The 20,418-nt window shown below is 52.4% G+C and overlaps 10 protein-coding genes across 10 annotated transcripts; 5 read left to right on the top strand and 5 right to left on the bottom strand.

Annotated features, from left to right (window-relative positions):
- Window positions 1-556: 556 nt before the first annotated feature.
- Window positions 557-2,113, bottom strand: SEPMUDRAFT_8987 (GTP-binding protein Obg/CgtA; the record flags this gene model as incomplete). Its single annotated transcript, XM_016910512.1, has 1 exon — window positions 557-2,113. A coding segment is annotated over one exon (1,557 nt), but the record flags the coding sequence as incomplete, so codon positions are not given.
- Window positions 2,114-3,013: 900 nt separating this feature from the next.
- On the bottom strand, window positions 3,014-5,805 carry SEPMUDRAFT_82222 (uncharacterized protein). The gene is made up of 2 exons (XM_016910302.1): window positions 4,266-5,805; window positions 3,014-4,197 (listed from the first exon to the last, which is right to left on the bottom strand). The coding sequence occupies exon 1, from the start codon at window positions 5,146-5,148 to the stop codon at window positions 4,336-4,338; it is 813 nt and encodes a 270-aa protein (XP_016762311.1). The 5' UTR covers window positions 5,149-5,805; the 3' UTR covers window positions 3,014-4,197; window positions 4,266-4,335.
- Window positions 3,014-5,805, top strand: SEPMUDRAFT_147991 (NAD(P)-binding protein). Its single transcript, XM_016904634.1, has 3 exons — window positions 3,014-4,072; window positions 4,133-4,197; window positions 4,266-5,805. The coding sequence occupies exons 1-2, from the start codon at window positions 3,056-3,058 to the stop codon at window positions 4,181-4,183; spliced, it is 1,068 nt and encodes a 355-aa protein (XP_016762310.1). The 5' UTR covers window positions 3,014-3,055; the 3' UTR covers window positions 4,184-4,197; window positions 4,266-5,805.
- Window positions 5,209-5,631, bottom strand: SEPMUDRAFT_139998 (uncharacterized protein; the record flags this gene model as incomplete). Its single annotated transcript, XM_016902919.1, has 1 exon — window positions 5,209-5,631. The coding sequence occupies one exon, from the start codon at window positions 5,629-5,631 to the stop codon at window positions 5,209-5,211; it is 423 nt and encodes a 140-aa protein (XP_016762312.1).
- A 166-nt stretch (window positions 5,806-5,971) lies between the features above and the next one.
- On the top strand, window positions 5,972-7,255 carry SEPMUDRAFT_39638 (release factor; the record flags this gene model as incomplete). The annotated part of the gene is made up of 1 exon (XM_016908754.1): window positions 5,972-7,255. The coding sequence occupies one exon, from the start codon at window positions 5,972-5,974 to the stop codon at window positions 7,253-7,255; it is 1,284 nt and encodes a 427-aa protein (XP_016762309.1).
- Window positions 7,256-8,323: 1,068 nt separating this feature from the next.
- SEPMUDRAFT_162376 (Ferric_reduct-domain-containing protein) lies at window positions 8,324-10,238 on the top strand (the record flags this gene model as incomplete). The annotated part of the gene is made up of 2 exons (XM_016908001.1): window positions 8,324-9,689; window positions 9,870-10,238. The coding sequence occupies 2 exons, from the start codon at window positions 8,324-8,326 to the stop codon at window positions 10,040-10,042; spliced, it is 1,539 nt and encodes a 512-aa protein (XP_016762308.1). The 3' UTR covers window positions 10,043-10,238.
- Window positions 10,239-10,703: 465 nt separating this feature from the next.
- On the top strand, window positions 10,704-11,330 carry SEPMUDRAFT_115471 (uncharacterized protein; the record flags this gene model as incomplete). Its single annotated transcript, XM_016901164.1, has 1 exon — window positions 10,704-11,330. One exon carries the CDS (start codon window positions 10,704-10,706, stop codon window positions 11,328-11,330), a length of 627 nt encoding a protein of 208 aa, XP_016762307.1.
- Window positions 11,331-11,580: 250 nt separating this feature from the next.
- SEPMUDRAFT_162375 (S-adenosyl-L-methionine-dependent methyltransferase) lies at window positions 11,581-12,820 on the bottom strand (the record flags this gene model as incomplete). The annotated part of the gene is made up of 3 exons (XM_016908000.1): window positions 11,581-11,801; window positions 11,874-12,660; window positions 12,796-12,820. The coding sequence occupies 3 exons, from the start codon at window positions 12,818-12,820 to the stop codon at window positions 11,678-11,680; spliced, it is 936 nt and encodes a 311-aa protein (XP_016762306.1). The 3' UTR covers window positions 11,581-11,677.
- Window positions 12,821-13,356: 536 nt separating this feature from the next.
- SEPMUDRAFT_147990 (MFS general substrate transporter) lies at window positions 13,357-15,589 on the bottom strand. The gene is made up of 2 exons (XM_016904633.1): window positions 14,563-15,589; window positions 13,357-14,486 (listed from the first exon to the last, which is right to left on the bottom strand). The coding sequence occupies exons 1-2, from the start codon at window positions 15,411-15,413 to the stop codon at window positions 13,475-13,477; spliced, it is 1,863 nt and encodes a 620-aa protein (XP_016762305.1). The 5' UTR covers window positions 15,414-15,589; the 3' UTR covers window positions 13,357-13,474.
- An 826-nt stretch (window positions 15,590-16,415) lies between these two features.
- On the top strand, window positions 16,416-19,438 carry SEPMUDRAFT_147989 (isocitrate lyase and phosphorylmutase). The gene is made up of 3 exons (XM_016904632.1): window positions 16,416-17,629; window positions 17,704-18,755; window positions 18,862-19,438. Exons 1-3 carry the CDS (start codon window positions 17,429-17,431, stop codon window positions 19,217-19,219), a joined length of 1,611 nt encoding a protein of 536 aa, XP_016762304.1. The 5' UTR covers window positions 16,416-17,428; the 3' UTR covers window positions 19,220-19,438.
- Window positions 19,439-20,418: the final 980 nt, after the last annotated feature.

Genomic DNA, 20,418 nt, shown 5'->3' with positions numbered 1-20,418 from the left:
CTGGCAGTGGCAGTGGCAGCAGGGCAGGTTGACGTGCATAACTTCCGGGAGCTTGGCTTGGCCACTCTGGGTGATTCAGCCTATCGCAGAGCCGGTAGGTTATATACCGGCAGCACATTGCGCCCGCCTCCTGCTGAATAAGCATTTCGTGCGAGCATGTGCCCGGAGCTGTTGATAACGGCAGCGCAAAGAATCTGTGGAGGTGGAGACTGGAGTCTAGAAGCGGCCGTGAAACCTGAGTTCACCTCCCTCCTCTGTCGCTGCGAGCAACGTCTGGCCGAGTTGTGGTGAAAATCGGGCGCTAACGGGTGCTCTTATCACTGCGCTTGGCGACAGACAGCTGTGTGGACCATTCATTCTACAACGTTGTACGTGGTACGGTGGAAGCATGTCACCATGTGACACCAGCGCCTACTACGTCCCCAGCAGCTATTAGGTATGTATGTGTGCTCTGCAGGGCAAAGGGAAAAAGGGCACCTGACCTCTCCAGCGACTGTTTCTGCTCGACACGGAGTGTGTTTTCTCGAGTCCTTCGGTCGCCGTAGCATCACCCACCGAGCAGTTGTAGAAGTGTACCAGGCAAGCTATCGACGCCCTGCTTGTTAATTGCAGATACTGGCGTGGAAACCAAGTTGGTCTTCCAAGCATTCTGCTTGCCACTAGGGTGCTCTTCTTTTCCGGCTTGGACTCTTTGCAAATAGCTTCGCAACTGCATATAGTTCTCCTGCGCACCCGGCAAGTCCGCTTTGGTGCCAACAACGAGCCACGGCTTGCTACTGATCGGCGGTAGTGACAATGGCGGTAGCTTGCGACCTGGAGCTGGATCCAGGACAAGAGCATCGTCTCCTCCTTCTCTTACCGCTTCAGGATCCAGGCCTGGCGAGATCGAACTCGAGAACGGCTCGAACGCGACCACTGCATCTTCCTGTGACTTCACACGCTCGGTCTCCGCATTCAGCTCATGTTCGCGTAGCTTCTCGTACGCGCCAACTTCCCGCCATAGTCCTTTGAGTGCACTGACAGCATCTCCGGCGTTGAGATCAATGACAAACGCTAGAACGGCGGCACGTTCTATGTGTCGTAAAAAGCCCAATCCAAGCCCTTTATCCAAATGTGCGTCCTCGATCAGACCGGGAATGTCTGCGATTGTAAGTCTCTCTCGTGGGCGCTTCCGCCATTCTTTCGTAACCAGACTGGGACGTCCAATGTGGTCATCCAACACAATTGTGCCAATATTGGGAGCTAGAGTGGTGAATGCCCAATTGCCTACTCTTGTCCTTGATCTTGTGATTGCTCTCATCAACGTAGATTTTCCCGCATTCGGTAGTCCCACAAGACCGACATCAGCCAGCAGCTTGAGCTCAAGTTGCAGGTGGATTCTCATGCCCTCCTGGCCTTTTGTAGCGTATTTCGGCTTCAAGTCCTGCTTCGAGACAAAATGCGGATTTCCCAGACCACCAACGGCTCCCGCTGCGAGCAGCATAGGCGCCTCCATGGCTTTATCGAGGTCCAATCGCAGAGGTGCTCGTGGCTGAGCCGCAGCCAAAGGGCTTCTGCGTGGTCGAGGAAGCGGTGGAAAGTCATCAGGAGTGAAATGCTTCGGCAAGCCACCAGGATAGATCAGCCATTCGTCGCGCTGAGACCCTGGCTTGTCTCCAAATACGTCCTCTTTTGCTTCCGCCCGGGCGTCCTCGTCGAAGGCCTTGCGACCTCGTCCGTTGCGCATGCGATGTCTTTCTCTCGCTTCCTCAGCCTCGACGGCCTCCATCGGATCGTTCCTCGAGATCTCCCTGACCACAGTGCCCACAGGTACTGTGATCAACACATCGTGGCCCTTCGCGCCGCCTTTCAAACTCCCCTGGCCGTTCTTACCTCTGCCAGCTTTGAGAAGACCTCGTCGGGCAATTTTGTGCAAACTAGTCTCACCTTGCACGGCTTGTATGTACACACTGCCCCCAAAGCCGCCGTCGCCGCCGTTGGGAGGTCCAGCAGCGATAAATTTCTCTCGTAAGAATGAGACACAGCCATGTCCACCAGAACCTGCAGCCACGATCAAAGTACAGGCGTCTGTGAAAGGCGCAGAGGAGTAGTCCGTGGGTGCCGGGTCGAGATGATTGTACTGGGAAGTGTCTGCTCCTGTCACCGGTACATGAGGCGCATCAGCGCCGGAGATAGCAGCAGCTGTATGCGAAGTAGTGTATGCAAACTTCTGCCTCGGCTGGCAGGGAATCGTTCTTCGCACAGCATGTCGAGTCGTCGTAAGGGGTGCTCTGCGTGCGGAGAATGAGACAGCGGACCAGGTGCTATCTAGGCAAGGATACAGAAACAACAACCTCGGCGCAGAGGACATTGCGGTGATGGTCATGCGTCGAAATAGCCTCAGAGGCAGCCAGAGGATGGATGAGATACCTATACAGCGAGTAGCGACAAGATCATCCTCCTGCCCTGCGCGTGTAAACGAGTGCGAGGGAGAAACGAGCGGATCCTCTCGATGCCGACGGAAATGATAGGCTTGGCAAGCTACCTCCTATACCTGGTATCTAGAACATGTACCAGACTTCCATTGTCGTTCTTCCTCCACATCTTTTGCCCGGACACCCCAGCAAGTTGCATCGGTCGTGGATTTGTATACTTGTTGCTCATCGTCCACGCTTCACCCCGTCTCCCAACCAGGACCCATCGACACGTTATTCATGGTCCTCCCTTGTTACTGGGTCGGTCGTTCGATGCGGCCCCATAATGTGGTATTTAGAGTTGCTATAGTACATAACCTTGTATAGCTTCTTCAGCAATGACCTCGGTCTGATCTGGAGAGCTCCAGCAGCCTTTCACATCGCTGGGACCGGACCCAACGCGTCCCCGCGCGCGTTGGCACGAGTAGCAAGCCTCTGCCGTCGTGACGGTGTCTGGCCGTCGTCCAAGCCACATTATTATTATAAGTACACAAATTGCGCCAGCGCAGAGGATCAAAGTTGTCCTTCTCTGCCTGTTCACTGCCGCCTACTCCCACGTTAAACAGCCTCTACTACTGCCTCACTGTGATCTCCCTGCCAAGATGTCGAAGCTCCTCACTCCCGCCGTAACAGGCGCCATTCTCTTCGCGCTCACACAATCACCAGACCGCATCCGAGAGCCACTCCTCGCCCAGCTCCGCCAATATCTCTCCCCAGAAAACATTACGAGACTGATCACATCGCTCAAATGGCTCGTAGCAATCGGCCTCGTCAGCAAGACCAACACATGGCTCTCGGAGCTCGCGCAAAACAATTTCCGACTACGATCGGAGAAGCACAGATATCACTGGCCACAAGAAGTCGTAGTCATTACCGGAGCGACAGGAGGTTTCGGAAGTCTCATGTCCAAAGACTTTGCGTCTCGAGGACTGAACGTCATTGCATTGGATATTCGCGATGATCTCCCCGCCGACATGAAAAACAATCCGAGGATTCACTACTACAAGTGTGATGTGACTGATCGCAAGCAAGTTGCTGAAGTCGCGAAGCACATCCGACGCGAACATGGCGATCCAAGTATCCTGATCAACAATGCTGGTATTTCTAGTGAGGGGCCGATTTTGGAGCAGAGTGAAGCGGGTTTGCGCAAGGTGTTCGATATCAACATCATTTCGCATTACTATACCGTTCAGGAGTTCCTTCCGGCCATGACGAAGAATAAGAAAGGTCATGTGGTGACCATTGCATCTATGGCTGCTTTCGCTACGACTCCTGGACTTGTGCCATACAGCAACACCAAAGTCGCCGCTTGGGGTTTCCACGAGGGTCTGCAGCAAGAGACTCGTGTCTTCTACAACGCACCGGAAGTCAAGTTCTCTTGCGTGCACCCTTCCTTTGCGGCGACGCCTATGGTGGCACCATTCCAGAAGCAACTCGAAGCTGGTGGAGCTCGCATAATCACTGCCGAAAGCGTCGCCGACGCAGTTGTTAAGCAAGTCATGAGCGGACGCGGAAAGCAAATCATCTTGGCAGGTAATCTCGGTGCTGCAGTGTGGTTGAGGTCCTTGCCACATTGGCTTCCACTTGGTATCTTCCAAAGTGGTGATAAGCGTACGAGAGTAAGTTATCGCAAGGCTCCTCCATGGATGCCTCCTTGTCCCATGCTAATGTCACAATAGGCATCGTACGAGCAGATGCTTCCGAGCGCATCCACACGCAAAGGTCTCTAAAGACCAGGCAGGCACTGTAATAGGATACCCACATCAGCAAACCGGCCTTTCGGCAGTAATGTAGACTACACGATAGACTCACAAATAGATCACGACAAACCTGGACGTTGTTCGTCATATTGCAAGAGCTGCCTTTCCCTTGTGCGTCGATGCTATACGAGACCAGTTGGACTTATATACTTTTTTCGTCTCTGGCTAGCCCGTGTTTCACGCTGGCTGGGAGTCGCGCCAAGATGCGCAGAATGCTCGTTCTTAGGGCCGTGGCGTGATACCAGTGCAGTAGCTGGTGTCTCCTTTGAGGAGTTGCCAGCTGAGCTAGGTGGATCCCGATTCAATCCGGACTTCGCATCACTTTGGCCTTTCATGATACTAGACTCGTTATTTGGTCCCAGAGTCGTGTTGCGTCGAGTAGAAGATTGATCAAACGACCGGAGCTTGCGACTTAAAGGAACAGCATTTTCGCCCATAGCTTCTGCGTCAATCACTCCTTTCTGCATTGAGTGATCTTGTGCCTCACTGTCGGTCTTCGCATCGCCGAAAGTGCCAGCCAGCACCCTTTTCTGAATAGCTGCTGCAGTTGCTGCTTGATCTTTACGCTCTTTCACAGTTGGTGCTCGTTTTTCTTGCTCCTTCGTCGTGATCTTTTTCTTACCGTGCTTTGCAGTAGCGGTCCCTTCAGTATCGTTGAAACGACGCTTCTTTTGACCAGCTGTGGAGTCAGTGCTCTCAGCGACCGGTTCGCCAACAAATGAATCCGGTGGAGAAGATGCTGTGACGACTGTTGGAAGAGCTGCGATGTCAATGACCATGTCTCCGATCTTGGACCGACGTCCTTCCAGTGGCGAGTCCGGACGTGAAGTTGTCAAGGCACTTTGAGCCAGTTCCTCAGACATCGAAGTAACGAGGCTCATCCCTTTCGTCACTTGTTGTCCTCTGTCACGGGTCACCACTTCCAACGCGATCATATCGGTTTCCTCGTCGTTCCCAGCTTTGGCGTTCTCGCAAGCGTCGCGAACAGACGAATTCTAGTCCCCTTGTTGGTTCCCTTGCGATTGCGTTGGACGCTCGTCTGGCCTGAGTGTCCGGACGATTACATCCACCAGTAGCTGCTGCTCTTCCGCGGTGAAGCGATCCTCCACATGCTCAATCATAGGCTGTAGCATTTCGATGGTCTCCGGCGCATGATTGTAGATCATGAGCATCTCCGGCTCAGTAAGGCACTTCTTTTCCTGCTCCGGCTCGAACTCTTTATCGATCTGCTCCCTGGTCATCTCCTGCAGTCGCTCTTTCCATTCCGCCTCAAGTGAGTCCTGCATGGCATTCTCTGCTTCGCGCGCGAATCTTTGGAAAGCGGTACTGCGTGCGACGTCCTTGTATGCACTCGGGTTCTTGGCGTACGGGTACTTGTCGCTTTTGAGCTCGCGTTCGGTGCGATCGAGGACACGCATGAAATTCTTCGGTCGAGCAGCAGGCTTCTGGCCCTTGGCCTTGTCTTCTGCGTCTTCAGCCGCGTGTTGTGCGCGCTTGCGGTCGACCCAGTCCAAGACATCAGCATTTGAGAACAGATTGTCTCCGGCGTCGAGGATTTTCATGGTGGTAGAACGGGATGTGGATGTTGTGTCGACGAAGTGCGGCGAGAATAAATTGTGGACGCAGGTCAGACTGTAGATCGCACTACGCGAGTATATAACTTATTAAGTTTTAAGCTTACACTAGTGCAAGGTACTTGCCGTGGCAGTGCAGGGCAACAAAACTACTCTGGTGGTGGACTACACAGCTCTTGCTCCAATGTCTCCATCATGGATCTGTTCCCAGTGTCTGCGAGCTCTGCGGCCGCGACGGCCTGCGGGAAGTCAGCGCCGACTCCAGAGCAGCGCGACGGCTTCAGTCAGCAGTAGCATATCGCCCGCACTGCTCAGTCGAGCCAGAGCAGTAGCCGTAGAACATCAAACACTGACGCAAAAGCTCAGTGACGACTACGATGCGAGAGCTGCCAAACGTATCGCCGAGATCTCGAAGACCGCGACGGCCATCAAGGCGTACGACAAGGCGCAGTCGTCGCTAGAGGAGCTCCGGTCTCTTCTCCAATCTTCTGATCAGGAGCTGCGAGTGCTCGCAGAGGACGATGTCGAGCCCACCCATCAGGCAATTCAAGCCGCTGTGGCGGACTTGAAGACCAGTTTGATACCTGTACATCCATTCGCGCACCTGCCATGTCTGGTTGAAATCCGGCCTGGAGCTGGCGGTGATGAGGCTGGCCTGTTTGCGGGAGATTTGCTCCGTATGTACGAAGCGTATTGCGCTCGTGTGGGACTGCGCACATCGCTTCTCAAGTATGAAACGGGCGAGGAGGTGGGTGGGAACGCAGGGACACATCTGCAAGAAGCTGTCCTCGAGGTGGACTCACCCGGCGCATACGGTGTTCTGCGCTGCGAAGCAGGTGTGCATCGTGTCCAACGTATTCCCGCCACCGAGACGAAGGGCCGCACGCATACTTCGGCCGCTAGCGTACTGGTCCTGCCGTCTGTGTCGAACGAGAGTAGTGGGGACATGGACGAAGAGTCGTTCAACGATCCCAAGAGCGATTACTATGTCAACCCCTCTGACGTTAAGACGGATGTGATGCGCGCTAGTGGTGCTGGAGGCCAGCATGTGAACAAAACCGAATCTGCCGTCCGTCTCACTCACCTGCCTACGAACACCGTTGTCGCTGTTCAAGAGTCGCGCTCTCAGCACGACAATCGCGAGAAGGCCTGGCGCATCCTTCGCTCGCGTATTGCGCAGGTCAAGAGGGAAGAAAGAGAAGAGGAGCTAATCAAATTGCGACGAAACGCTGGTGCTGGCAAGGTTGGGCGAGAAAACAAGGTTCGGACATACAACTGGTCGCAGCAAAGGGTCAGCGACCATCGCACTGGCTTCGACCTGAGAAATCTGGAAGACGTCATGGAGGGCGGCGAGGCCCTGGAGAAGATCATGGACAGCGTAAGAGCATGGATGGCCGAACAGGAAGTTCTAGGAATGATTGCGGAGGAGGAGGAAAAGGCAAAACAAAAAGACCGACGCAAGAAATGACAATGGTGATGCTCCGAAACAGCATCGGTGAAAGGTCAGAGGCAACCCCTGGTAGCTCTGCAACTATCATCTGTCGGTTTACGAAACAGCACCGAACACGATCATCCACTGTTGTCGTCAGGCTCACCACGAGAGGCGACCATCGGGAAGTTTGATTATAGAACAACTGCAGCAACAGTCGAAGTGCATTGTTGCTGTGGTGAGCACAACGGAAAAGGCACTGTGCTATGCAGCTATCCGGCTCGATCATAGCACACGCGCGCCGCTCTGAGGCAAATGCTGCTGGTGACTGCTTTATGAACCCGATGCACCAGCATACAGAGCTCTTCTTGTGCAAGATAGTAATTGATGGCGAACGAAACATCCTCTTTCTTATCGCACCGCCCTGGTTTCCAAGCGAAGTCGGGTCAGTATGTCATGCAGACAAGCATCTGTTGTCGTTGCAGGATCCGAAGCTTCAAGTCCGCCAAACGTAGCGTAGAATGCAGTGGCTCTTCGCAGCCGGCAGAAATGGAGCTGGACGCCACTGACTCAGCCGCTCTATGTTACCTTTCTTTCATAGACAACCTCTCGAAGATGTCTCCGGGCTTTGATTATACCATGCGTCTCGACAATCTGAAACAGAAGCTTCCTGCTTGTGGCTGATATCACATTGCCAGCTGTAGGATCAGTCGAGTGCCTCCGTTTGTCAATGGTCGCTCGGACGCCAGATAACGCAGTGAGCATAGCTCATCACACCGCGGTCTGCGGCTGTTCCATCAAGACGCCTCGAAGAATTGGCAGTGAGGGCTTCAGCAATAACAATGCTGGTCTCTTTATCAACGCTGGGCTCTTTGTCAAACGTTGGCCTCTTTCCCGGATTGAGGCACCACAGGATAGCTCTCCTCTGAGACTGAGATCCTCATCCTTGTGATGGCATACCTACCCGATCGTTGGGATCATATGGTACTACCAGGTAACTCGTCAGGTGAGTTTTGAGAATTTGAGCTCAAAGTCCGCACCAGACCATTTCGTGCATATATTCATCCCCGTTCCCCTTCTCTCAATCTCTCATCTCGCAGGTACACCATGTCCCAAGCAGCAAACCAGTCTGCTGCGCCGGCGCATCCCGAGCAGGCATTACACGCTCTCTTCGCGATATGGGACACCAAGAACTATGATACCGCCAAATACTTTGGAGCTGCGATTGGTACTCTCATCGGCATCTTCATCGCAGCACACTGGACGCATATCCTTCTAGACAGGCTATCGAGGAGCTCCAGTACCGCACAATTGGCGACCCGAAGTTTGTCACTTGTATCACGAAGAATCTGTTCAGACAAAGTGCTTGGATGTGTCACTGTATCCCCCGCCAAGGTCCTTCTTGTCCTGGTGTATACAGGCATCAATGCCACCTTATCGTTCTATGACCGGCCAGATAAGGCCCCTATTATTACAATACTAGCGAGACGCTTCGGCTGGTTGGCACTGTGCAACATCTGCCTCACAGTTTTCCTTGGACTGAAAAACACGCCACTTTCCCCACTGGCTGGATATTCCTTCGACAGCTTGAATGTCCTGCATCGGTGCACTGGGTACACGGTCGTACTCTTCACGGTCCTCCACGCAGTCACATACATTGCTGGTCTTGCAAAAGCCCATGCACTTTATGTCCTCAGAACACCCTCTCAAGCAGCAGGCATCGTGGCGGCGCTAGCACTGCTATGTCTTTTCGTGACAGCTATCGGCGCACTACGGAGACGGATGTATGAGCTTTTCTATGCTTCACATCAAATCCTTGCTGCCACGATACTGGTAGCTGTTGGTCTGCATCGGCCTGAACTTGCAGGCAAAGCACTCATCGTTACCATCTGCGCTGCTGGCTTGTGGTTTGTGGATCAATCTCTACGGATCTCTCGGTGGTTCTACTACGGCGTTGGAAACCATTGCACGTTGACGGCACTTGCGCATGGGGCAACCAGGGTCACAATGCATCGGGGAATTCGAGCTCGACCTGGTTCTCACGCGTTCGTTTGGATTCCTGGTGTGAAATCTTTCCAGAGACATCCATTCACACTCGTATCGACCGATCCTATGGAATTTGTGATCAAAGCACGCGACGGCTTTTCCAAAGCACTGCATGAACACGCCTGCCAATTCCCGCGAGGCAAGTTCCGGGCTTCCGTGGACGGTCCTTACGGACAGGTTCCCAACTTGACAGGATACCAGAAACTTGTTTTCATAGCAGGCGGAAGTGGTGCCACGTTTACGATTGCTCTGGCGTTAGATTGGGCGAGACAGTCTAGGGCGCCTGGAGTCTATCAAAGTCTTGACTTCATCTGGGTCGTTCGGCACGCAGAAGCGCTGCAGTGGTTCGCAAACGAGTTGGCAGAACTTCAAGCACATCCGCGCATCAGTGTCAATTTGTTTGTCACCACCCCTGTGCTTGAACGACGTGAGGCGCGGGAGAAGAGCTATGATTCAAGTTTCTTGACTATGTCACCCACTTCTCCGAGCGTGATGGCGGATATGGAGAAGTGGAGCGACAAACACATATCATCTGTGCGGTCTTCCATTGCCACGAACAATGCATTCGGGACAAGCTTGAGTGCCGTGGCTGGGTTCGGTCGGCCAGATATGAATTTGTTATTGGGAAAAGCTGTCGAGGGGCTCACGGAAACTGAAAGCGTGCTCGTGGCTACTTGTGGTCCTACAAATTTGTTGGCCAGGATCCGCGAGGCGATTACTGCTGTCGAATCTGTAGCTGCACCGAGAATTGATATGCACGCCGAAGAGTTCACCTACTGAGCTTGGATCACGCGGCATGCAACTCGTCTGCACCACTCGACACTGGGTTTGATATGATGGATGAATTCTCTGATTTGGAGAACGCGCCGCGTTGGTTACATTAGGGGACGGGTATTGGCTCCTGTCGTCTTTATGGAGGCTGATTCGGCTCGATCGCCTGTTGCCTTTGGGGCCGCAGTGCCGTACGGTGTTATTCAGAAGACGAGAGAGTCGTGTTTCCCGTCGCAATGAGGTCCGTCAAACATACTCAACGGCAGAGGTAACCTGCCATCCCATGACTCCATCTCTTCATCTCGTCAAGGTAACAGGTGCGTTGAAGAGTCCTCTCCTTTTTGCGTTGTTACAGAACATCTCAAGTGAATCTGCATAGAGCCAGCTAAGAAGACACGACTGCATCATACGCGCCTCCCTCGATGGCTCCTATCGCCAAGTTCCTACCTCAAGGCTCCTGCCTTGCAAGGGATTCCCCTTCCACCTGTCAATGATAAATCACCCTGCACGTCCTTCTCCTCTCCGACATCTCACTCTTTTTGACAGCATATATCTGCTTTCCGAGGCAGAATCATAAAACATCAATATCACATTATACGTGTCCTCTTCTGAAGTCAACTTCGCACTCTGAAGTCAACGCCACACCACTCCATCGTCAAGCCAAACAGCCATGCCCGAGACCACCCGGGAACAGCTCAAAAAGGCATTGGACGACGCATGGGCACGAACGCAGCACCAAAGCTTCCTTCTCTTCTTCTGGTGGGGTCTCCAAATGAACCTGGCCTGTATTGGCGTCTGGGCACTTGCCGAGCTTGAAAGCCCTCAGAAATTTCAAATGGGAGGTCCTGGCGATTTTGACAAGAGAGACACGTACATCCCCGAAAAGGCGGAGCGCTTTTTGTGGTTTCCCTGGCTCACGGGGGGTCTGTGTGCTGCTACGTTGGTCATCACGCTCGTCGAAAACATCCTGAGCCTTTTGAACAAATTGTCCAAAGCGCAGCTCAAGAGCAGTGAGTGGACAAAGGCGGTCTTGTGGTCCATTTGGCTGGCGTACGTGGGTCTCAAGGCGGCGTTCATGTTTGGCAAGTTCCGCGAGGAGGGAAAGTTTGAGTACATAACGGAGGTGGTGGAATTTCCTACGGATGATGGAAGCTTGATTCAAGCGGTGCAAGTGTGGCCGGAAGAGAAGTCTTATCCGACCGCAAGCAATGTGATTGCGGCGTTTTGCTGGGCATTTCCGTTCTTGTTCGCGCTGTTGATCATGCGCAAGGAGCTGAGGAAAGGCGTTTTCGATTAGGGTCGCTCTTAGACTCGTCCATTTCCATCACCTGGGCAAAAGGTTCTGCCTGCGATGCGGTAGCTCGGAGGTGAGCTGAGTGTTAGATAGGACATACCTGGTACCTAAGTTCTTGGAAATTGAGGCGCACATTGTCCCAGCCCACTTGTATATCGACGAGCACTGACACAGCAATCTCCGAAAGTCCGACAAGATGCACCCATGGCCTTTCACAGAATGTTTGGGGACCAGAGAGGACTGTTAGCGGAGTCGTGATACAGTCTGATCCCATATACTACTAGGTACTAGAGCTTTCGTAGAGGTAGGTAGCTAATCCAGAATTGAAGCAAAAGGCCATTCTGCGCAGTTCAATTTCCAGCCCTCTTCCAAATTGAAATATAATCCGAGTCTTTACCCGCCTCATGCGTCCTACTCGGTCGATAACGCTCCAACCGGACCAGTGCATTTTTCGCCCTTCCGTCGTCACCACCACTACTACTAGTAGTAGAATCCCCCGCAGAAACAACAATATACCCCTCCCCATCATCATCATCATCATCACACTCGACCTCCTGTCCCGGCTTCCGCAAAAGTTCCTCATACAACTCCGCAGACAACCCATGCGGCGGCCCACCCTCTTTCGGAGATTTCTGCAAAGGCCATTCCAGACAGACGAGAAATCCTTCGGGAGCGAGCAATTCACTCATACGTTTGGCCCATGTCGGTCGGAGTTCGCGAGGTAAAGCGCAGAGGAATGTATAATCGAATATGAGATCGAATTTTTCGTCTGTTGTCGGTAGAACCGTGTCGTTGCTGGTGCTATCGCCGTGCGTAGTCGTCGTAGTCGAGATAGCAGCAAGAAAATCCTCTCGAAAAAAATCTCCAATAATAAATTGGATTTTTCCCTTTCCGATAAGAGGGTCTCTAAGGCGATAGGCATCAGATTCGCAAGAGATTTCTTCTGCTTCAAGTTTTCGAGCTGCTAGAATCGCATTTTCTGACCCGTCGAGACCAAACGTATCGTATCCAAGAGACGCGAGAGATAATACATCGTAGCCACGACCACAACCTGGTACAAGAGCTTTTTTGCGCTGCTGCTGCTGCTGCTGCTGCTGCTGCTGCTGCTGCTGCTGCTGCTGCTGCTGACCAGTCGTCGTCGTCGTTTTGGCGAGTTTCTTAATAGGTGAACCGAAAAGATTTTGATTCTGGGAGAGAATAGCATCTCGTAAAGCCTGCGAAGGACCAGCGCGATCCCAGGGCGTGAGAGATTTTTTCCATAGGTCATCCCAACCGCTGATGTGTTGTGCAGCGGGTCTGCCTTGGAAAGTTTTTTGGAGTTCGGAACGGGTTTCTGAGGCGGCCATTTTTTGATGCTGGTGGTGGTGATGGTGGTGGTGGTGCAATCTCTGGGAAGGGAATGTGGTGTTGTTGCTGCGATGGAGGAGATGTCTTTTGATTGCTGATACAGGAGGAGTTGAAGTTTTACGGATGGCGGCAAATGTGGGATTCATGCAGCGTTAGGCTTATGAGTTCGGAGGTTCTGATTTCTGAGTGCTGCGTAACTTGTGCCTCTTCGTTGTAACGGCTTCTTTTTCCTCGATCAATGCATTCAATGGCCACCACAATGCAGTGATAACCTAGGTAGTCAGTAGTCAGTGTACACCATACCCCACTCTACGGATCGGGTCGGCTGCCGGTTGCCGCGAACGCGCCAAGGCCGACGAGGTGGGGATCTCGTAACCTCATATGACACGCCGATATCGGACTTGATGTTTCTCCAACAAGCAAAACGGCAATCGGCATACAACGTCGCCTATGCAAGCCAACGACACTACCTCCTACTATCTACCTGGTAGGTATGCATTCCACCCGATTGTGACCCGAGCCATCACAGTACCAGTACTAGGTAGCGCCTCTCAAACCCGGTAGTCAACACAGCGCCCAGACCGAACGAGTGAAGTGGCGTGGAATGGTCGAGAAACAATGTTGCTAACAAGAGCACACTGTGTGTCTCTGTACTCTTCGACTAGAGTCCTAGACAGGCAAACATAATCTGGTCATTAGCCTGTATTTGGTGATGTTTTCTGTCCCCGTTCTACTGTGCCCAAACTGTCCCATGTAATGCTCTCGTTCACCTCTATCCTCTGGACAGTCAGTAAGCCCAACTACTTCCCGCAATCGAATCCTTTTTCAATGTCTTTCTCCAGTCCGGCCTTGGTCTCCTTGGCCGCCGCACCCGCATGAGCTTCTGCCTCCTTACGCCTCGCCAGCCTGTCAGCTGCCCGTTTCTGCTTTGCGTCTCGCTGGCGTTGCTCTTCTGCCATTTCTTTAATCAACACAGACTTCTCCCTGATTCTATGTCCGTAGTAGTAGAATACGAATGGTATGGGAATGCACACCACTTCCAGCAAACCGAGAAGCGTTCCGGCCCAGTTGGGCCCCAGTGTGGAATAGAGCGAGGGTCCCGCCAGAGGCAGCGTGGCTCCCATGACGGATCGGAGAACTGCATTGCCGGCCAATGCAGATGCGGCATATATGTCATAACTCTGCACCAGGTAGTTGGAGGCATAGATGAAGACTCCAGCATTTCCCGCTCCAAAGGGGATCCCAGCTAAGATGGGCACCACCCAATGAGCTTTGTCGGGCGTGCAGGTCCAGGAAAAGATGATTTGACCGATGGGGACGAGAATTGAAGCAATACATACGACGCTGACCATGGCTTCTGGGAAAGGGCGACCAGTCTCCGGATCGTGCTTGTGGGCGTTGATCATACGGCGAAGGAGGGGCTCGCATACAATCACAATCATCGACCCGACGCCTGTGCCAAGGAAAGAAAGGCCCGTGAAACTGGGGTTCCAGCCTCGGAGGTCGCGAAATACAATGGGATATGCCACGAAGCACATGTAGAGGATGCCGTAAACGAGTGCGATATAGACATCCCAAAAGATGCAGATTGGTTCCGTGACCGCCAAGACAAAAGGTCTGGTGAGGTTGACCTTCAGCAAGGGTAAGAAGCTGAGCTTGTCGTCGTACCGACTCCAGTACTTATCGTTTCCCGTGTCTTTTCTACGCTTTGCTGCCTTCTTTCGTAATAATGAAGGTGTGTACGTCTCAGGCACGATGGCGACGGCTATCCACGCGACACCGCCGGCGATGACCACGACCCAGTTCGTCCATCTACAACGTTACATTTATATATGTCAGCAAAGTGTTGCAGGCATGTAGCTGAGAAGTGAACATAGGACAGTCATACCTCCAGCCTAGATACTGGAAAACAAAACCACCGACAAGAGGACCTATCACGGGCCCATTCATTGGGCCTATACTCCAGACCGAGAATGCCAGGGCTCTGTTGTCCTCGTCCACTATGTCGTTGACGGTGCCGGGCGCATTGCTGATCATGGCGGCGGCACAGAAAGCAACGAAGAATCTCGCTGCCAGGATTGTGCCAATATTCTGTGCGACTGCGCATGGCACAGCGAGGATCGCAAACAGTGCCATGGTGATCAGGTAGATGGGCCTCCTCCCATACATCTCACTCAATGGCGCGAGAACGACACTGCCGGTGGCCATGCCAAGCAGATACGTGGTGACACCCGAAATACCCTCGCTTTCTGTCAAATGGAATTCGGCAACCATGCCAGGTATTGCGCTCGTATAGGACGTCGAGAAGAGGACAGTAGTTGTGGTGCTAACACTGAAGACCAGGATCACGAAGGCTTTGTAGAGGAGCGACCAATTTCGAGGATTTGATGTGTCGTCCTCTTCAAAGTCCACTTCGAAGGCCAAATCCTGGGTGCCAGTGGTGCCAGCAGTGCCTTGAGTCCAGGTTCGCTCCATGGTGGCAACCACACCTCCCACAGCATTGGTCGATGAAGCTCTCGACGAATCATGGTGAAGAGCACGGTCTCTGGAGTCTCGACTGTGCCGGGGGTATATTTCTCGTGATGGTCTCGAGAAAATGGATATGCTATCGGAATTGGTGGAAGTCGGTGACAGTGGATGTTCCACGGTCATGTACGACTCGCGTCTGTTCTCATCTAGGGCCACACATTCCTTGGCAGTTGTCTTGTATTTGCTCTCCATCATTGGACTGCTGGTCATGAGGACCCAACCCGGGTGGCAGTCCCTTGAGGTCTAGAACTATTCCAATGAATGATTGATCAGTCAAGGTGAAAAGATGGAGAAAGCAAGTGGTCGTGCCGTCATACTACCTATAATAGTAGATAATAGCCGGCAGGCCCTGGTGCTGCAGAAGAGAAGAGGCAGAATGGTTGCTGCATGGACGGAGCTAGATAACTCACAGCATAAGGTACAGGTAGATGGAAGCCCAGCGAAGCAAGCCTCGTCTGGGGAAGCAGAGGTAAAGTTCAGCAGTAAGAGCCAGCAGGTGCTTACCATACCTATACCTCATGTACCTGCCTACCTGCCTACCTACAGGCACCTCTATCTACCGACTGACCAACTTGCCTGCCTGCCTGGCTACCTTACCCCAGCCGACATTGAAGCTACACCGCTGGCAGAGGGGAGAGCGGGAAGAAAAATGTAGCAAAACAAGCCTTTTGGCGGCTAGTGACTAGCGAGCGGGAGCGGTAGTGGTCTCCAGGCCTCATGCAGATGCCGCCGGGTCGCTCTCGATGACGAGGTCCATTTGGCATTTGGCGAGAGGTATACCTCCTAGAGCGGTACAGTACATATTGCTTGCAGTGGGTAGAACTAGGTATCTCGCAGTAGAGAGAAGTATATGCTGTCGAGGCCAATGGAACAACAGGCCGAGTGTAGGCCTCAGGCGGGCGGGCGGGCGATGAAGGCGATGGATCGTGGCCTGGTCATGGTGTTGCTGTCGGCCTGTCGCGTGGTATACATGTGCAGAGCTGATAGGGCGGATAAGTGTGATGGATAAACAACATGGCGTGACAGGCATTTGTTCATCGGCAAGGACGGGACGGGAGAAGCTTGGCGCTTCCAGAGATGAGGAAGAACACGAGCGAAGAGTAAGACGGGCTTCTAGTGGTTTGTGTCTCAGCCGCTCAGCTCTCTCCGGCTACCTCCTCCTACTTCTATTGTACGAGACTACGAGTTAGGTCGTAATGTAAGTGAATATATGGCCTTACTACATCTGCCGCAATTGTCAAGGGATTGTGTCCCCTCCCTCTCCCTCCCCTGCTCGTCCCACCTCGTCCCACTATCGCCGTCGCCTTCAATTATCAAAAGCCATTTGTCGTCTGCATCAGAGTGGACCGAGTGCACTGTCGACACGTCTTCACCGAGTAGTGAGGCCAAGAAGAAGATGAGGCCACACGAAGATACCCACAAGCAGGCCAATTCCCTGACCAGAATATTTCGATATGACGACAATGGCGGCGACGACGACTTCGGAGGAGCTCGCTCTTCACAGCTACCTCCTACATATAAATGTGTATACATAAGGTATATATACCTATGTACCTACCAGGTCCTGCGGCCTTTTGTGCACTGCATCATCATTTTTTACTGCTGACTGTGCTCCGCTCGGCTGGAAGGCTCAAATCGTTCACCAGTCATGGAGCACGTGATGAGCACACGGCAACCAACAAGGGTTTGAGGATGAACAACCTCGGGACTTGATCGACCAGCCCCAGAATCTCAAAGGTCTAGCGGCTTGTGCACTTAACCTTCACCTTTCTTTGGTCCACTCACGATGCTCCCTTCATCCGAGGCCTTTGGGCCACGGCATGTGAGAAATGCTTCCTCGGCGAGAACAAACGCTTTTCACCACTCACAATGGCCACTGGTGCGTCTGGACGACCGGCGAAAGAGCATCAATAGGCCGGGCGAGATCGGGAATGCCGGCGTAGGCGTTTACCAGAAGCTGTGTCTCTCATATATACCTACCACGAGCTTTCGTCGGTTGTGACATAATGTCAAACCAGATTCCCCCTCTCTGCCTGCTGTAGTTCCATTGATCATTTTCCTCGTTCCCGCTACATTCTCGCTGTAAGACCACTCCCAGCTGGTATCTCGCATCCTCAGCACGAGCAGCTACAATCGACACGCTGGCGGATACTTTGAAGAAGATTGCTTCGTCAGTCGCTTCTGTCCTGCAACCCATTTCAGTCGATCCGCCCATCTCAGGAGCCATGTCGGGAGACGCTGAGCAGCAAGCCTTTGAGCAGGAGGTGAAGGAGGTGCAGCAATGGTGGTCAGACTCAAGATGGAGGTACACTCGCAGAGCCTACACTGCCGAGCAAATCGTCTCCAAGCGTGGAACGATCAAGATTGAATACCCCAGCAATGTCCAGGCGAAGAAGCTGTGGAAGCTGGTCGAAGGTCGTTTCCAGGTCAGTCAATAACGTACCTACATATACAATAGACATTGAGGACCATCCATGCTAAACCGCACTCACACACACAGGAAAAAACCGCATCAGCAACATATGGTTGTCTCGACCCGGTGATGGTGACTCAGATGGCCAAGTACATTGACACCGTCTACGTTTCGGGGTGGCAATCGTCGAGCACGGCATCCAGCTCAGACGAGCCCGGTCCAGATCTTGCAGATTACCCATATACCACTGTTCCCAACAAGGTGAACCACCTTTTCATGGCTCAATTGTTCCACGACCGCAAGCAGCGCGAAGAGCGCCTCAGCACCCCACCGAGCGAGCGATCGAAGCTCAACAACGTCGATTACCTCCGACCCATTGTCGCTGATGCTGACACCGGACACGGTGGTCTGACTGCTGTGATGAAGCTCACCAAGCTCTTCGTGGAGAAGGGTGCCGCTGGCATTCACATTGAGGATCAAATGCCTGGTACCAAGAAGTGCGGACACATGGCTGGCAAGGTTCTCGTCCCCGTGAGTGAGCACATTAACCGGCTCGTGGCCATTCGTGCTCAAGCAGACATCATGGGCGTCGATCTCCTCGCTGTCGCTCGAACGGATTCGGAAGCGGCCACTCTCATCACATCGACTATCGATCATCGCGATCACGCGTACGTGCTTGGATCCACCAACCCGGCTCTCCAGCCACTCGGAGACCTCATGTATGCAGCTGAGCAAGCTGGCAAGGACGGACCGGCTCTCCAGGCCATTGAGGATGCGTGGACTGCCCAAGCCGGTCTGAAGCTCTTCCACGAGGCTGTGGCCGACACCATCAACGCTGGCGTGCACGTGAACAAGCAAGGCCTGATTGACGAGTTCAACAAGCAGGCCAAGGGCAAGAGTAACGCAGAGGCTCGTGCCATTGCCAAGGGTCTGACGGGCGTCGATGTGCACTTTGACTGGGACGCTCCACGGACTCGTGAGGGCTACTACCGATACCAAGGTGGAACGCAGTGCGCCGTCATGCGTGCTGTTGCATATGCTCCTTATGCGGATTTGATTTGGATGGAGAGCAAACTGCCTGATTACGCGCAGGCCAAGGAGTTTGCTGATGGAGTCCACGCCGCATTCCCCGAGCAGAAGTATGTTCTTTTTCTTTTCTTTTTTTGCTTTGTTACCTCCCTCATCGTATTTTATCCAATCATGCAGCCATCATAAAACAGCAGCAGCTAACATGAAGTAATCTAGACTCGCATACAACCTCTCGCCTTCATTCAACTGGAAGGCGGCCATGCAGCCCGCAGACCAAGAGACGTACATCAGCCGTCTCGCAAGCCTCGGCTACTGCTGGCAATTCATCACACTCGCCGGTCTCCACCAGACTGCGCTGATTGCGGACCGCTTCTCGAAGCAATACGCAGCACGTGGCATGCGTGCCTATGGCGAGATTGTGCAAGAACCTGAGATGGAAGAGGGCTGCGAGGTGGTCAAGCACCAGAAATGGTCGGGAGCCAATTATGTCGATGGTTTGTTACAAATGGTGCAAGGTGGAATCAGCAGCACTAGCGCCATGGGTAAGGGTGTTACTGAAGATCAGTTCAAGTAATGTAGTCGAAGGGGAAGATATTGAAGGTACCTATCCAGAGATTTGTAAGTGTTACAAATATGACTGTTACATACCTATTTGACAAAAAAAGAAAGCATTGGAGTCAGCATACCTACCTATTTTTTTGGGCCGGGCATTATGAAATTCAGTTCACTCTGTACCCAACCTACCTAGGCATCAATCATAGGTACCTTCTAGATCTATTACGGATGTCACAACAGATATACCATATCCCATCCCATCCCATCCTCCCGTCCGTCCATCCCGTCGTACACGAAACACCAAAAGACAAATACCTTCCTCCTCCCTCATCAACCAACCAACCAACCAATCAAATCACCCCCTTCACAATCCAACTCCACTATCCTTCCTCCCCCGGCTTTTACTCTGATCATCACCATCATCATCACCATTACCATCAAGATTCCCACCAACAATCCCACCACTACCACCACACAATCCACACCCAGGACAAGTCCTCAAAGTATTTCTCACAAACATATTTCCGTTGCAATTGCGACATTTCAATGTCCTAAAAAAATCTCAGTTTTCTTTTGGTATTTTTTTTTTTTCTCATTAGGGACGTGGTATTCGATACAATCTGAAGAAGGAAAGGGAAGAAGTAAAAGTGGGAATAGGCTAAGGGTAAGGGTAAAAATGATGTTGGATAGGATAGGACAGAGAGAGAGAGAGAGGGAGAGAGAGAGGGATACATACGTTCTAATCGTGCATTTCTCACAAGGAGTGATTACCATTCCGCCGAGACAGGCTCTTTGAGGGGGTTTTTTGGTGGTTGCGGAAGGGTTGGTAGTGGAGGAGGAGGAGGAGGAGGAGGAGGTTGAAGATGATGAAGATGATGATGGGGTGAAACCCATGCGGTGGTGGGTCATGGTTTTGATGTTGATGTTGTTGTTGTTTGTTTTTGTCTTCTTCCCTTTTTTTTCTTGTCTTGTATTGATTGATTTGGTATTGGTGCGAGAAAGGCAAGTTGTTGATCGTAAAAAAAAAGTGAACTTCCTCCTTGAAGATTTGATATATTCTGTTTGGTTTGGCCTCTGCTGTTCGGATAATGACAACAACCACAACAACCACCACCACCAGAGTGAATGTCTTTTCAAGAGCGCGGCGACTGTACTTGCTGAATTGGATTTGAATGGTAATCGATTCCAATGAGTTCTCGGGCAAGTTCGAAATTTGTT

The sequence above is a fragment of the Sphaerulina musiva genome, assembly GCF_000320565.1.
Source record: "Sphaerulina musiva SO2202 unplaced genomic scaffold SEPMUscaffold_3, whole genome shotgun sequence".
Classification (NCBI taxonomy): Eukaryota; Fungi; Ascomycota; class Dothideomycetes; order Mycosphaerellales; family Mycosphaerellaceae; genus Sphaerulina; species Sphaerulina musiva.
The sequence above is the reverse complement of the archived record's forward strand: the minus strand, read 5'-3'. Positions and strand labels throughout refer to the sequence as shown.

Coding starts and splice junctions, on each gene's coding strand:
- SEPMUDRAFT_82222 (XM_016910302.1), bottom strand. CDS start 5,148: ATGATCGCGTTGGAAGTGGTGACCCGTGACAGAGGACAACAAGTGACG.
- SEPMUDRAFT_147991 (XM_016904634.1), top strand. CDS start 3,056: ATGTCGAAGCTCCTCACTCCCGCCGTAACAGGCGCCATTCTCTTCGCG. Junction 4,073..4,132: donor GTGGTGATAAGCGTACGAGA/GTAAGTTATCGC, acceptor ATGTCACAATAG/GCATCGTACGAGCAGATGCT.
- SEPMUDRAFT_147989 (XM_016904632.1), top strand. CDS start 17,429: ATGTCGGGAGACGCTGAGCAGCAAGCCTTTGAGCAGGAGGTGAAGGAG. Junction 17,630..17,703: donor TGGTCGAAGGTCGTTTCCAG/GTCAGTCAATAA, acceptor TCACACACACAG/GAAAAAACCGCATCAGCAAC. Junction 18,756..18,861: donor GCCGCATTCCCCGAGCAGAA/GTATGTTCTTTT, acceptor GAAGTAATCTAG/ACTCGCATACAACCTCTCGC.
- SEPMUDRAFT_147990 (XM_016904633.1), bottom strand. CDS start 15,413: ATGACCAGCAGTCCAATGATGGAGAGCAAATACAAGACAACTGCCAAG. Junction 14,487..14,562: donor TTCCAGTATCTAGGCTGGAG/GTATGACTGTCC, acceptor GTAACGTTGTAG/ATGGACGAACTGGGTCGTGG.